The following is a 15,942-nucleotide window of genomic DNA, read 5'->3' as shown; positions in this document are numbered from 1 at the left end:
ATAAAATTGAAAATAAAATATGATATAATAATGGGTGGGTACTTAGGTAGTATGGGTGGGAGGGAAGGTTTTAAACCACACAAGCTGAGAAAACTCCCATTACACGTCAGCCAATGTCCTGCTGGACATTGCCAGAGGATGAGGAGTTATTACTGCTGCTGGGGCGTTGTTGCAGACTGTACCTGTTCGTTGGCTGTTGTTGTTGCTGTTGCTGCTGCTGCAGTTGTTGTTGTTGAATGTTAATACTTTGCGGCGTTGTAGGGAATGTGTCGGCTTCTTCTTCATATGCGGCTTGTGACAATGGTTGCTGAGATTGGACTTCCAATTGCTGTTGCTGATCTGCTAGCATTTTGGCACTGAGAATGCCCACATAGGTGCGATAGCGTCGCAGCTGAAAGAAATGTGCATGTGGTTAACTCTTTTTTATGAAGAGGAACTGATTCACTTACTTCATATTGCAAATAGCTTTCCTTTTCCTTGTAATTCTGCAGTGGCAATCCCTTGCTTGGTATGGGTCCCTTTTTATGTTCATTTAGCTCCTGTTCCAATTGGGCCAATTGCTGTTCATGCGAGGTGAGTTGTTCTTTCTGCAAAGGAGTCAACAAATCCTTTCATAATACCAAGGACACATTTCTAATATTTGGCATCTGGAGACTTACCATCAACAGTTTGGTTTGCGAACTCGGCAACAATGGTCTTTGGAAACGTTTTTGGCTTCCCACTCCACCCTCGAGTGGAGGCGCCGAAATGGCAGCACACACAAAGTTAATAGTTTCGACCCATGATTGCAACTCCTTGGGATCACTGGTCTGAAACAGATATTCGGCCTGATCGGCCGTTTGCAAACGGAAAACGTGTTGCTTTTTCGTGTAATCGTTTGCCTTGGTGGCTAGGGCGTGATGAATGCGTATGGCATTGTGCAGATTGTCAGACATCTGGCACAGAGAGAAGCAATAAAACATATAAATAAAATGGTGAGTCTTTAACAAATCACATTTTGCCCACCTGACTCTTTCGAAAGCCGTGTTCATCCTTGTGTAGATATAACACCAAATCTCTTAAAGTGCAGTAGAACATCTTCCATGAACGTTTGCCAAAGGGAGCTAGAACATAATGATCATAATTAGTACAGTAAAGATTGTAATTTAAATCATTGGACTCACTCTTTTTGTAGCTGCTATCATAGCAACATTTTCGCATCACATAACCCTTCTTGTATTCCACTGCCGTGGCCGATTCGGGTGCATCTAGATATGGATTCTGTCCAACAGTCGCTAAAGCACTATTATTAGATCGTTGTTGCTGCAGATCTCCGGCATCGTCATCCCTAAAAGACAATTAATTATCAGATTTTGCGAGGACTTATTTGTTCATTGTTGTTCCTTACAGCGCCCATTCCAAGGGTTTTGTTTTAATGGCCTGGTATAAATATTTGAGCACATCCTTGGGAAAGTTCTCGCCATCATTGAGATCGGCCAGATTGTCAACAAATTCTGCACAGCTCATCTTGCGGTTAATATTCTGACCATGTAGATCCGTGTTTAGCAGCATTATGGCACATGTTAGCGTGTGAACGGCATCCTGTGAGTTGAACGTTCCCGGATTGCAGTCTAGATACCGCTTAGAGAAATGAACCAGCACACGTTCCCGCTCTTGCGTCTCGCCAGATAAGGAAAACTGCTGCAAAAATTCTCGAAGTGCCTGATCTAGGGACTTTTTTTCAAAGCTAAAATGCTTGAGATACTCATCGGCTACTGCACGGCTGAAATCGTTGCTGCAAAAATATAGGAAATCCAAATGAGTTGAGGTTTAATAGAGAATAAGAAAAGTTACTCACTTTTTACTTAGATGCCGCGACACGTCACTTTTCTTGAAACCATCTAGGGAGTACAGTCTTTTGGCCAGCCGTATGGCCGAGGGCATGTCCACAGCCTTAGGGGAGTAGTGATAAGAGTGTAACGATTCCACATCACTGCCATCATCCGAAACGGGTGGTGAACCTTGCGCCTGACCCTGACCCATCGCCATTGTCATTGCCGTCGTTAGTGGTTCGTCCGTCAAAGTCGCCACTTCATCTTCGGATCGAGCCGCACTACTGCTATTGTCCAGACCACGCACTTGAATGACCACCTTGTGCTCAGTTTGATCCCTCTGCTGGTCCAGCTGGCGTTGCTGTTGTTGCTGCTGCTGCTGAGCTCGCATTTGCTGCTTGGCCTGCTGTTGCTGATGACGCTGCAGTGCGGCTGCATCCGAGACGAGAATGGTGGAATCCGAATCGCTGGGATCGCTAAGTACCATGACGCCTAAAATATCGCGAGAACTCAATAAATTATCGTCGTCTTGGTAGTCGGGACTAGATATATTCGAAATGGCTTCTGAGACGCTTTGATCGTTACCACCACCACCATTAGGACCACCACCAGGACCACCACCTGGACAAACCAACAGACCCGGCATAGCAGCCGGCGGCTGCAAAGCATAGCCGCCAGCTGATTCCCGCTGCTGTTGTTGTTGCTGCTGATGCATGGATACTCCTGAATGGCCATTACTACTACTGCCCAGGCCCAGGGCCCCCTTTGAGCCCGATGACGACATCACTGATGACGACACCGAGGTGGGTGAGTTTGGACTGCCCACAGCCGAATGCTGAGGCGATGAACTAATGGAACTTGAATGTGAATTTGAATGCGATTGCTGACCGTAGAGTTGTTGTTGTTGTTGCTGCTGCTGCTGTTGTAGCTCTTGTCGCCTCTGGAGTTCCTGCTGCTGCTGGAGTTGCTGCAACTGATGCGGTTGTAATGGAGCATTATATGTCCAAACAATGCGATCCCGATTTGATGCCGATGCCTAGGTATATAGAGAAATCAGACGATTAGCTTTTATTATCATTAAGTGTTTACCAAAATATCTCAAAAATGTTTCACAATTTGTCATTTCTGCTTTTTTCTTTTTAGCCCAATCATAGAAGATTCCTAAACAATTGCCAAGTGTAACGGTGTAGTATTTGTGTGTGAGTTTCAGTCAGTGTGAATGTTTTCGTGTGTGTGTGTGATAAGCATAAGAGTCTGTTAGTTTTAAACATTTATCTACGGTTAAGAACAGAACGTTTTGCAAGCGCAGGCAACAAAATAAAACAAAATGACAAAAATTGCTTTTAAACACATTTCAAAATTACTTTAAGTTACAAAATCTTTTAAAATTGTTTTTTTTTTTTTTTCATTTTGCATGCCCCTTATTGTCATATCATCATTATTAATGGATGATTATTAAACACACACAGACACATTAATGGCAACCTTTTTATATAATATATAGTTTAATTTGTTGCTGCCACTTTTGTTGTTGCTGATTGTTGTCGTTGTTGTCGTTAGTATTGCTGCTGTTCGTCTTTCGTTGTTGTTATTTTTTCTGTTGCAGCTGGAGGCATCGTTGCTGTTGTTATTCTTGTAGTTGCTGCTGCTGCTGCCGTTGCCATTGTTGTTGTTTAATATTGTTGAGGCTGTCGTTGTGCTTGTTGTTGTTGTCGACTATAAAGCTCAAGAAATCGCGCGCATATATCAAAATGTATTTGAGAATCAAGGATTATAGTAGTAGTAGTAAGTAGTAGTAAAAACCGAAAGAAAAGAAAGAAGAAACACAAACTGAGTAAGATAGACAGAAGAGAGTTGGTTAATAGAGAGAGAGAGTATAGAGTAAAATTAATTTAAATTTGATCGAGTTGAACAAGAGAGTTGAAAACAACGAATCAAAGAAATTTGCATGATACAATGAATGAATAAATGGGATGACTTATAGGACAATGCTGATGTTCAATATGCAATAAATTTACACACACATAGATGATAGATGGATACATGTATTGCTAGCTAGATAAATGGATGATTCATTGGTTGGTTAAATAGCTACAGGAATCGTTTAACAACAACAACAACAATTAAGTTAAGGTCTACAAAAGCATTTGAAACGGGCAATTCAATGGGTCACAAACAAGGAGGATCTGGAATCAGTATATATCGCTATCGCGCTACCCGCCGCTTACATCTAATTTGTTTTTATTTTCTTTTGTTAGTACTTCTCACCTGCGAATCCTCCGAGTCGTGACGTGTGTCGAGAAGCGTATTTAGCGAGCTATTCACATCCTCATCAATATCGATGGGTATCACAGCTGCGATGCCTTCACGCTGTATCTGCTGTAGATGATCCTCAGACTTACTAGTGCGGAAGCCAGCTGCATCGCATTTGCGCACCATATGGCCATTCTGGCGACGAACAACTACGGTCCCGCTACCAGTAGCAGCACCAGCAACACCAACACCTGCTCCTTTATTCGACTCTGGTGCCATCAGCGAACTGGGCTCTGGACTGGTTGGCACTGAATTGGCCATCTCCTTATTGATATACGGCGTAGACAGTGAAATTGGGGATGTTGGCACAGAGAATGAGGTTTCCTCCTGCGAGGTATTACCAACGCCTACACCTAAGCCCACGCCCAATCCCGTTTCGCTTTTCACTGTGTTGGATGAAGTAGATCCGGAGGCGGCACAATCCACCGCATCTCGATTGCGTTGCTGTTGTCGTACGAGGGAACGTTGTTTCAGGGCCCGCAAACGTTGCTTGGCCGTAGATCCCGAACCCAACGAATTTGTCGAACATTCCTCGTCACCCGCATCGTTATCTTCCTCCTCCTCATCGTATTCATCATCGTAATCATCGTCGACCAAACACTGACGATCGCTATCATCTTCATCGTCTCGTGCCATACCACTCTGATAGGTCTCAATGTTTGTGATATCATAATGGGTTTGATCCTCTTCACGCTCTTCCACCTCATCCAACTCATCCTCGTTTTGGTAGTACTCGTATCGCTGTTGGTTGTGCTGCTGACGAAATCGTTGCTGCTGCTGTTGTGTCTGATGTGCACGTTGTCGGGGATCCAATACGTATTCTCCTTCCTCCGCATCATCCTCATCCCGTTCTAGTTCTTCACACATAAGCAGTGTATCGTTGGTCAGAGAATCCCTGCGATTGTAGCTATTATTGATACTATCCCGCTGTTGTTGCTGTTGCAGTGGCTGTTGCTTGTTACGCTGGAATTTAGCCTGACGCTTTATGGAATCCGAGCTGCCCGTATTTGTAGGCGAATCCACGGACGAAGAGGATGTGGGTGACGATTCACCAGACGCGCGGGGAGCCAAGGCGCCATTAAGACGAGGATTGGCCAGGGTACGATTGGGTGAATCACGCAAGCTGTCCACCTAAAATGACAAAAGGCGATAAAAGACGATTCAATCCAAAAAAAAAAAAAAAAAAAGTGGATTGTTTACTTTTTTGGCTTGCGCCATTAGAAGATTACTAGGCTGTGGAGTCCTAGAGAGGTTTAAGATCAGATCACCGGTCATCATATAAGCCTCAAAGCGCGGCGCTTTCGCTGGCTGCGGTGGCGCCGAGTTAGGTTCCGGTTCTGGTTCTGGCTCTGATTCTCGCTCGTTTGGCCGTTGTCGGGTCACAGGACTTCCGCTGTAGCTATTGGAATGCTGCAGTGGTTGCTGGAGATAATTTTGGTGTGTCTGCTGCTGCTGGGGCTGCTGGGCATTTCCATTCGCTGCCTTTGTGGGGATTTGCGAGGGACGTGGCCGTTTATGTTGTGGCGAATGAAGAACGGGCACCGGCTTAGGATTGGCAGTGATCTTTAGTGCCTGTGGAATGCGCGATGGTCTTGATGTGGGCGAAATGGCTTCGCCTGGAAGAGTTGGTGATGTTGCTGCCGCTGCTGATGCTGTTGTTGTTGTTGTTGTTGTGGTTGTTGTTATGGAAGTCTCCACAATCTGAATTTTTGTAGAACTGGCCGAGGAATTGCGACTATGTTGTGTGTGGGTAGCTGTTGTTGTTGTTGTTGTACCCGAAGCAGATCCACTGCCGGCTGCCGGCGACGAATTCTGAATCTGGCGCAACGATGGCAAGTGCGTGGGCGACTTGTTGTAGCGTAATTGTTGCTGTCCCTTGTTCTGGGTTCGATGATTGGGCGAGGAGTTGGTGCTATTGTTGCTGCTATTGTAATCATATATATTAGGAGATTCAATGTCCACATAATGCGGACTCTGTGTGTTTGCCAATTGCTCTTTAATGCGAGCCTTCAGTTTGGGATCTGCCAAGAGTTCAGAGTTAATGGAATTGCAATTGCCTAGCTGCTCATCAAGATACTTACCTCGTTTAAGTTCCAAGGTCACCAGATGTTCCGATAGGCGCAGGCATTTAAGAACTGCAAAGATTTAAATTAAATTTTGTCGGTCTAATTGTAAATTAGTTAGTTACAATTCACCTTCTTTCGTTGTATGGCGATGGACGTCGGTGCCATTGACTTTTAGGATAACATCGCCTGCCTCCACCTGAAACGAGCAAAGCACCAGAAAGCAATGAGATAAAGAAAGCGAAACTGACACGAGACCAGAATTGACACCACAACAAGAGTTTTTTTTATTATTATTATTATTATTGATTTTCGTATTCCACGCCACAATAGCCCCCTCTCCGGTTCGTTGCCACCGGTGTAGTTTTTGTTGTTGTAGTTGTTGCTGTTGGCACTTATAAACTATTTTTAATTTTCTCTACTTTTTTGTTGTTGTTCGCAGCGCAGAAATCACAACGTGGCGAGGCCGGGCGACGACATCGTCGAATGATATTTGGCGCCTTATTTGAGTTAACTGACGTCAGAATTGGCAATATTGTGTATAGTGCACAGGGCTTGTGGCTTGGGGCTGTACACTAGATGGGGATGGGGCCAGATGGTACGCACCTTTCTCGCCGTACCCTCCAGAGAACGGGATTGCGCATAGTTTATTCCATAAATTTGTGAAGCACTTTTCAGACACACACAAAAATTACTTTTATTGCATAATTAATTTCTGCGCCGGGCAGGAGCCCCTCGCGTTGTCTTTCAAGAAGACGACAGGCCACTTTTACACACTTGCCACTTAAATTTTGGAAAATTTATACAACGAGGACTAAAGACGACGTCAAGAAACCAAGCATCGCGACAAAGTGCAGCAGTGAGGAAATGCAATTAATGTTTCAAACAATGTTTTAATTAATTATGTGGCCTACAAAACGTTGGGCTTGGATTTACGTAATCACTGACAGAGAAGCCGAAGTAGGGGGAATAAAAGCTAACTAACGAAAGTCATCCAACAGGGAAATCGTAATGGAAACTTTTTGTTTTCGCCCGCGGGAGACTATTATTTCGGATAGAGTGTTACCACTCTACCAAAAAGAAAAAAAAACTGGCTGCATTTAATCCGGCACCAAGAGCTGTGCTGCTTCGCTACTGTAGTGCCGCCATTAAACACTTGAGAAACGCCAGGACGGCTGGCTGGCAGGCGCAGGAGGGGGCACAAGTCAGCAGGTTGCTTCGTTCGCTCCTCATGCAAATTGCTTTTGCATTTCACTTTGAGCTGCTTCTGAACTTGTTGTCGAGGACCGCCGCAACCGCCAACACACACATACACACCCTGGGGAGTCAGTCAGCAAAAAAAAACTAACCAACCAACCAGCTAAGGCTAAATCAATCAGTTACACTTGGTTGTAACTTGCCTGGTGGGTCCCAGTCCCAATACTAGTCCCTGTCCCCATCAAAGTAGGCTCCAATTGAATTGTTTTTACATCCCGATATGCAGCAGCAACTTCGTCTGAGAAATGGCCAAAGAAAGTGCAGGAAAATTGCAGTCACTTGTAGTGGGAGAAGATAACTCAATAGAGCAAAGAAAAACAAATTTTATGATTCATCACTGCGGGAAAATTCTATTCTTAAGTCAATTATTAGTAACCAAATGTCACAGGGATAGGAGAAATTTGTAACCTCGTCTGAGATTTTTAAATTGTTGACTAAATAATTTTGGCCAAAACTGAATTGGGTACTTGATATACAAACGATTAAATGACAAATAAAGTCTTGGATTTTATGATAGATTCAGATTCAAGTCACATTTCTGTCTATCTCTCCTTGATATGCCTTAATTTATGTCAAATGATTGAATTTAACGCTAAAACAGCAAACAATCTCACCTCACCTGCTGTCGTTTTGGAGGGAGGGGTTATTACTTATTTATTAAATTTCGGTGACACACACACACACACACACACACACTCACATAACGCACTTATGCATGTATAAATGGTTCAATGACGTTTTATTGTTAATATGTCGTGAATTTATTTGTTTTCTCTTTTGCTGTTTTCGATTGTTTTTGCTGTCAATTGTCAATGTTGGCAACAACTGCACGCCCACCTATTCACATGGAGGTAAACAAGGCAATTGATTGATTGATTGTATTAGTGACGACTTCCAACGATGATGATGAAGACGACGTCGACGACCTAGTCAAGAACATACACATGTTGAAACTAAGCCGCCGCATCGAACCATTCGATACCATTCGCGGTATTCAATAAACTTCGGAGAAATATAACGGCGACTTCAGAATATCCTTTATTTTTAGTCATTTCAAAGAGCCACCAATGACGCATAAAAGTTAAGTGGATTTTCATTTATAAATTGTATCTACCAAAAAGATTTCACCTGGCCCCTCTTACTGATAAGACTATCAATCAATCTGTCCATTGATTCCTGTTTCGCCAAGTGCTTTGGTAATCTTTATACCCTCATTGCCCTATGATAACCCAGTAACCTCTTTTCTGCTGTGAGGCTTAGGCAAAAAATCAATGTTGGGTGTAGAATAAACCGCGAAAGGTCTTTAATAATCGCTTTTCGGATAAAAGTTGGGCTCTAGGACAAAAACAGATGCACAGGTGAAGGCGTAATACGCGCAATTGTGACTTTTTTCAGTCTCCCCTAACTTCTGCCTTTGCTTTGCATGCTTGATGACCATCTAATTTCGTTTTTGCATTGTTTGAAACAGTGGTGCATCCCCGCTGGTCGATAACGGCACACACACACGCACACAGGTGGATTTGTGTATGTAAATTAAAACCTCACCCGCTGTTGTTTTTTCTCTGTCCATTTGTGTTTCTTTTTTCCGCTTCTGTTGTGTTATTTGTTTCAACGACCTTGCCAACCGGCCACATTCATTGTTAATTTCCTTTCATATTTGCCTACAGCCCAAAAGCGCGAGAGGGTGGGGGGGAGGTAGAGAGGGGCGAGTCAGTCGGCAAGGGGAGAAACAAATTAGCATACAACGACTGATTTGATTAGAGGTGTTGTGCAATCACGGGAATCGGAAGTCTCTCAATGGTCATGGCACTTTATTGTGTCACTTTTAGCTAATGTTAGTTAATGCCCACAGAGACTTGGAACCTATTTGGACTAAACGAGATTGAGATTGAGTGATTCACGCATTGTTGGATAAGTGAATGACTGACTGACTGTCATCAAACACGAATCTAGTTCTCGTGCCTTTTAGCTTACCTTTATTTTGCTTTTACCGCAATTTTTGCTTAATTTCTAACTGCATTTTTAACTAGGCTTTAAATGTTTTACGAGAATTTCGCAGCTACCTGGTTTTAACCTTGTTTTTCTAATGGAAAATAAAAGCACGGCATGAAATGAAATGCCGAAAATGTCGACAACAGAGTATTTTCGTTTCTCACACTTGGCAAGCTTAAAGTTTCACTCGATATTTACTATTAGTTAGTTTGTTAATGAATACTTTAAAATAACCTGAATGCGGTCTCTATAAAATCTTGTAAATAGACAAAAACTTTTTGCCAAAAACAAATTCCTGATGATACACACATATTTACAAAGAGAATGCAAATCCCTTAAGACCACGTGGTTTTTGCCCTCAAAAGTTAGCTCGAATTGTTGCACCGCGTAGAATGTTAAATGTGGCTATGCAATATTTAGCGACCCAAAAATGGTTGGCTTTTTGTTCCTTGTAAATTGTGCGAAAGTGTTGTGCGAGATTTGCATTACGATGCAAAGAAAGCAAAAAAACAACAACAACAATAAATGTTTTGCAAACAAGTTTGCATGCTAAAGCAAAAAGGTAAAAAAAAGAGCGAACAATTTATATATTGTAGGTATGTATGTATGTACATACATATGTATGTACATATATTTCAATAGAATCGAATTGGAAGTGAGTTTTTTTTCAGCTATTTTGGACTTTATCGGGCAAACTGCCACTGTCTCGCCACCGAGTGCCTCGCCTCGATCTAGGGAAGCGTTGTATATTTCAGTGCCTTTTTGTTTATTGATTCATTTCGGAAAATGTGTGCCAACAGAAGGTAAAGTGCAGAAAATAGACGAATAGAAATAGAGGAGAATGGAAAATGGGAAAATTGCACTAGAATAGGAGTCAGAGAGGCACGTAATGGAAGGAGACCGGCCGGCCGGCACTTTGTGGCTAATTGAGCATTCTAAAAGCTACAAAGATGCAAAAACAATGAGAAGACAAGTGCTGCCACTCAATTTACAGACACGGGCAAACTGCACTCGCAACGGCCAAGTGGCAACACTGTTAGATGCATCTTTTGCAATGCTTTGAGGCACACACACAAACACAGAGAGAAATGGCCAAGATTTTGCGCAGAGTTTACTGTGTTCTGCCTTAGCTTATGTCCGGCGACTGCAACTGGGAATGTTTCGTGTTTGGGGCGTGGCAGGGGCGAGCTGGTTTTGAGGGGCTCGCAATCATATTCAGGGCTGGATTCAAACTCTGGAATCACCTGCGTTTGTCTCAGTTTTCACTGCGTACATTCAAGTACTGATTATAGATATTTGTACCCACAAACTGATTTTAGTCTGATTTAAAGTTTACCTTTTCGTAACCTAGAAAAATGTTTTAGTTTTAGGCTGGGTTGACCACAATGGTTATCTAACAGAGTAAACAGCAAAATTAAGGAAATTTTAAAATGAACACTCTTTTAAATCTCACAAAGAATTCTCATACGAGCATGTGAGTATATACATATCTGAGATTTCTCGTTCTGTGGCGGTAGTCCGCTCCTGGATTGGGGCAAAGAGCTGCTCTGGTGGCTTGAGTGCCTTATGCACTTATTGTTCTTATTATTTTTCTTCTGCTCACTGTGCCGTAACGTGCAACGAACCGCATCCATGAGACGACGGCGACGTCGGCGGCACAAGCACAGCGTGCACCTCACTGACTCACAATTGGCATCAAGCTCGGAGAATCATGCAACATGCTCAACCACCAAACGAAAAACCAAACGCAACCACCCACCCAGCTACCCAACCTTTGCCCAACCGCCCACCGAAACCAAACTTAATAAACGCGTGCACACAATTTTCGTTGCTTGTTTTTCTTTAGCCTTTTGCTACAATTCAATTAAAATAACTTAAAATAAACTTTACTCAACTTTCGCGAAGTCTTTTCATGGTTTCATTTCTTTGTCTCTGAGCCTAGTTATCGTAATTGTTATCGAGAAATTGTCTCATTGAACCTTCTTTCTGTTTTTTAGAGCTTGACAATTTTCCAAATCGAATGTATGTATGTGTGTATGTACATGTAAGTATGTGGGAGGGGAGAGAGGTGGCGGAAAGATCTTACACATTATTTGTAGAAGTGGAAAGTCAGAAATCTATGTAAACAGAAAATCAATAAATACCACATTGAGTCAGTCTCCTTTCTTGTCTCTGTTTCTCTCTATCTTCCACTCGTCTGTTCTAGTTTTCTTTGTTTTGCTTGTGTTGTTGTTGCTGCCGTAGGTGGCAATTAATTTGCAGCCGGCAACAGAAACAACACCCAAGAACAACAACAAAAAAATAAAAACAGTCGTTTGTCATTTCCAGTTAAAAAGACTAATTAAGCATAGCATTAGAAACTTTGCAGGAAGCATTAAAAGGAGCGGAGAGAAAAGAGAACAAGAATGAGAGCAAAACAGAAAACAGGGGAACAAAGAGAAGCATAAGGCAGACAGGAAGAGTAAGATATGAAAATGCAATACGAATTTATTAAAAATATTTGGTACGAAAGTTGGTGGAAAATTTATTTGTTCTTGTTTACTTTTTAGCATCCCATTGTTTCTAAAAAGGAGCTCTCAATGTCCTGATATGCCGGGAGTACATATGTACATACATATGTATATCCTGACATGGAAAGGGTTGTTGGTTCGTTTGGTTTAGTCAAGAGATAATTAAAGACTCTTGGGAACACAATTTAGATGAAGCAAATGACGCAACCAAACAGCTGAAAAACATTTAAACAAAAGCGTTTTGAATGGAGATCACATCAACACACACACACACAAACACGGACAGACAAGAAAAATTGATTAATGACATGAGAGGGAGAATATTTTAGAAAAAAATACACTGGTCACACACAGAAGAATATATACATATGTACATATGTACATATGTATGTATGTATGGGCAACTAAACATTTAAAGATGATGATAATGGATCATGTGTACGATGCGTGAAAGTAAGTATTTATATTGAAAACAAAAAACAAAATGAAACTAAATAAATAAATGTAATTTGAGCTCAAGCAAGCGTTCAGTTTAGTTTGGAGTATAATTTACAAATGTTTTGAAATGTTTCTCACTTTCCTACCGTATGCAATTAATATACAATTTGCCATTCAAAATGATACGGAGACATTACAAAAGATATTCGTTAGCTCGTTGTCGCTGTCAACTCCTCTGCTCTTCTGTTCGGAATGGGAAGGGGTGGGTCGGGGGTCTGCTTTGGTCTTGTGTCTGGTGTGTTCTATTCTATTCGTTCTGTCATCACGTATCAAGTTGGATAGGAAAAACAAATAAAACACAAAAGGGGCAAACAGCAAGCACACACACACACACACACACACACAAATTTTTACACACCAAGAACAAGTATCCAACAACTGCAACACACTACTTGGACAAATGCACAATAAATGTGTGTGTGTGTTTGGGTGTATCTATGTTCATAAATACATATGAGCGTATTCATTGAAAAAGAAGAAAATTGTAGCTCGCAAAGGCAAACAAAGTGGAAATTTAATGCATAGTCGACCCAATGATGCCTTTTAAAGAAACCAAAAACCAAATAGAACTTACTAACAAGCTCAGCTCAAGAGTTGCCAATCGGCATGGACCACTCTACATTTTGGGGGACGATTCTTAACTTAAAGAGTAACAATATTTCTCAGTATGCATACATACATACATATATATACATATATTTCTGAATATATAAATATGGAATTTAGATATTTTCCTCCAATAGATGCTTACACTTTTTTTAGTTTTCAAATTGAATTAGTAGATATCAAAAGTGTTAAGGTAACTTAATCAAATATTCATGCTATACCGCATTCTCCTTCCCCTCTCCGAGAAACGGTTCCATTCACAAGCTTTAGCGTGGTGGTGTTTGTATTCAAAGACTACCTCGTCAAACAACCACAAAACAAGGCAACAACAACAATAATATTTGGATAGATTGCCATAAAAATGTCCTACGTACGGAAGTTTCAATACTCTTTTTGTTGTTATTCGTTTTGCATTTGAAATTCTTAAGTTTTAATAATTTTTAAAAGCTTTTCATGTAAAGTAATTTATTATTATCAATTTAAAAATGTTGTGCTGATAAGAAAAACTCGTATATATGTATGTATGTATGCCTTTGATTTTATTGAATAAACACACACACACCTCATTCACAACCTTTAAAGGGTAAACCAACAACTAGTTGTGAGTTGTAAGCGAAAACAATAATAAGTAAAAAATTAAAAGAGTGCGTGCATGTGTGTGCGTGAGAGTGAGAGCGCAAAGTCGCGATTGATGTGGTTATTGTTGTTGCTCTCCCCCACCCCAGCAGCTGACAATTACCTCAAAAGACAACAACCTTGTTATACACTAAAAATAAAAGGAGATAATGGAATCGAGTATATCAGTGAACATGACTGATTTCAAAAATAATAAACTCTTCACTAATTTAGATTCAAATTAAAAGTTCTTATGTAGAGTATCAGAAAGTCGTGACACCAAGCAAAGTATGCGGCATTTCAGTTGTTGTTGTTTTTTTGTTTGCTGCGTTTGGTTTGATTTTATTCACGGCTCGGACTAATATTACTTAATAACTTTTTTTAACCACATTAAAAATGCCAAACGCGTTTCTCGCCTTAAATAATTTTGTGTAAATATCCAAAGATGGCTGCAGGGGAGTAACAAACCAACATAAAATCCATTGACTGCAATCAATTATTTAGTTTTTCTCTTCCTTCGTTCTCGTTCTTGCTGCTCTCTCTTTGTCTTTTTTTTCTATCTCTTTCACAGTGTATCTCTGATAATTATAAAGTATGTACATACATATGTATGTATATTGCCCAGCAAAGTTATTTTTATACAAAATGTTGGTTTTTTTATACGTTGCATTTACATTACCATTTCTCCTTCTCTTTGGCATTTGCCTTGACAAAAAACTCTTTAAATTTTAAGCACGATTTCTAATATCCGTTTCTTGGCGCAAACATCTCCTCTTATCTCATGTAAACAAATGCTTGATTCTAGCAGAGATGAACAAATGTTAATAGCCAGAATTTTAATTGTAGCCACATACACACATACAATATAATTCGAATTGATACTTGAGTTGGAAATGAAAACGAAAAAAAAAATCGTTGTATTTATTCATTTAACTTTATTTAATTTTCAGAGAGATTTATTAACAACAAATAAATGAAGGAGGGTGAAGACCAAAAAAAAAAATTAATACATTTTGCAACAAGAGATTCAATTAAAACCAGAGAAACCGACCAGCAGCATATACATATGACAAAATTTTAATGCCCTTTCTTGATTGATAAAAGTGTTCGTTCTAAAAAATGTAATGTGCGCGTATATTTCGTTTTGGTGGACAAAGTTATGACCAAAATAAGTGTATCCACCCTTTGGCAGAGTGTGAAAAACAAAAAGATGACATCACACACTCGACAGACAAGAGACACTAACAGACAACAATGATGAGAGGCAGAAGGACATGTCGACGCCACAGTCCCTGTCGCAGTCGCAGTTGTTGCAACAACTTTTCGGTCAACATTGCTATTGCAAAAGATGGTGCAAAAATATTGCAAAAGGCAAACTTAAAAGGGCGCCTCCCTTTTTGGACAGAAAAAGCAGAATTGTCGCCTTGGTGGATGAAGTCACTATTTGGCTGGGACAAGTGGGAGTGGAACCAAAATAAAAAAATAGAAAATGGGGCTAAGGGGCTAAGGGGGTGCGGCTAACTTACCGCTCCACAATCGGCTGCCGGCGAATTTTCAACAATGTCGTAGATGACATGTGGCGGTCCAGTTGTTCCAAGTAATGAAAATCCAAAACCGGAATGCTGCTCGCTGCGCCGCAGCACCACTTTCAATTCTTCAGTCATTGTACGGCGACGCTGACGGTGACGCCTTTCCCTTGCGTCTGTTGTTGTTGTTATTGCTGGCTGCTGCTACGCCTGGACAATGGCTACCCACCTGGTTAGTTATAACAGTTTATAACTTTTTAACTTTTAATTTGCCAGGCGTTTAATTTCTGACTCTCTGCCACACACACACACACAACATGGACGTATTCACAGGCAGAGAGACACTTACGCACACACGTATACGTATACAAGCTAAAAATTGCATGCTCGACTTTTATTTTTTAATTTTGTAACTGTGCTTTCTTTTTTCACGCAAATTTTCACCAGCAACCGCCGCCGCCGACGACGCCGCACCCGCAAACTTGTTTAATTTTTCCTTTCCTCTCTTTTTCGTTTTTTTTACACCTTTTCCACTTTGCAAGCCGCCCGCGCTGCGGACTTCCGTTTTAATACATTTTCCTGCTGTTTAATTTAACACACACACACTGGCACATCCTCCTTAATTATTTTGCATGTGGCATTAGTTATTAATTTAATTTTATTTTATTTATTTACTACAGACGACGAAAAACCAGCAACGCGACCGCTTACCACGAAAACAAAAACAACAATAAAAAAAAACAACCCGAAG

The 15,942-nt window shown here is 40.9% G+C and overlaps 1 protein-coding gene across 9 annotated transcripts in view; it reads right to left on the bottom strand.

The window, feature by feature from the left end:
* Nucleotides 1-15,942, bottom strand: part of Efa6 (Exchange factor for Arf 6) — a 20,014-nt gene extending 4,072 nt beyond the window's left edge. For 2 of the 9 annotated variants that reach the window (XM_068299538.1, XM_068299539.1), the window contains exons 1-13: nt 15,192-15,942; nt 6,320-6,386; nt 6,206-6,259; nt 5,325-6,145; nt 4,080-5,255; nt 3,297-3,527; nt 1,838-2,847; nt 1,388-1,774; nt 1,164-1,327; nt 1,006-1,103; nt 660-935; nt 450-587; nt 183-391 (exon numbers count right to left, since the gene is read on the bottom strand). In XM_068299538.1, coding sequence (XP_068155639.1) covers nt 183-391; nt 450-587; nt 660-935; nt 1,006-1,103; nt 1,164-1,327; nt 1,388-1,774; nt 1,838-2,847; nt 3,297-3,527; nt 4,080-5,255; nt 5,325-6,145; nt 6,206-6,259; nt 6,320-6,386; nt 15,192-15,329 — 4,769 coding nt within the window. In that variant the 5' untranslated portion in view covers nt 15,330-15,942. The remainder of the gene's footprint in view (nt 1-182; nt 392-449; nt 588-659; nt 936-1,005; nt 1,104-1,163; nt 1,328-1,387; nt 1,775-1,837; nt 2,848-3,296; nt 3,528-4,079; nt 5,256-5,324; nt 6,146-6,205; nt 6,260-6,319; nt 6,387-15,191) is intronic. The other 7 variants (XM_068299542.1, XM_068299540.1, XM_068299545.1 and 4 more) reach the window with 6 other exon arrangements.

Source organism: Drosophila tropicalis, unplaced genomic scaffold (assembly GCF_018151085.1).
Source record: "Drosophila tropicalis isolate 14030-0801.00 unplaced genomic scaffold, ASM1815108v1 contig_878, whole genome shotgun sequence".
NCBI classification, from domain to species: domain Eukaryota; kingdom Metazoa; phylum Arthropoda; class Insecta; order Diptera; family Drosophilidae; genus Drosophila; species Drosophila tropicalis.
Note: the sequence above shows the minus strand (reverse complement) of the source record. Positions and strands in the feature narration are given on the sequence as shown.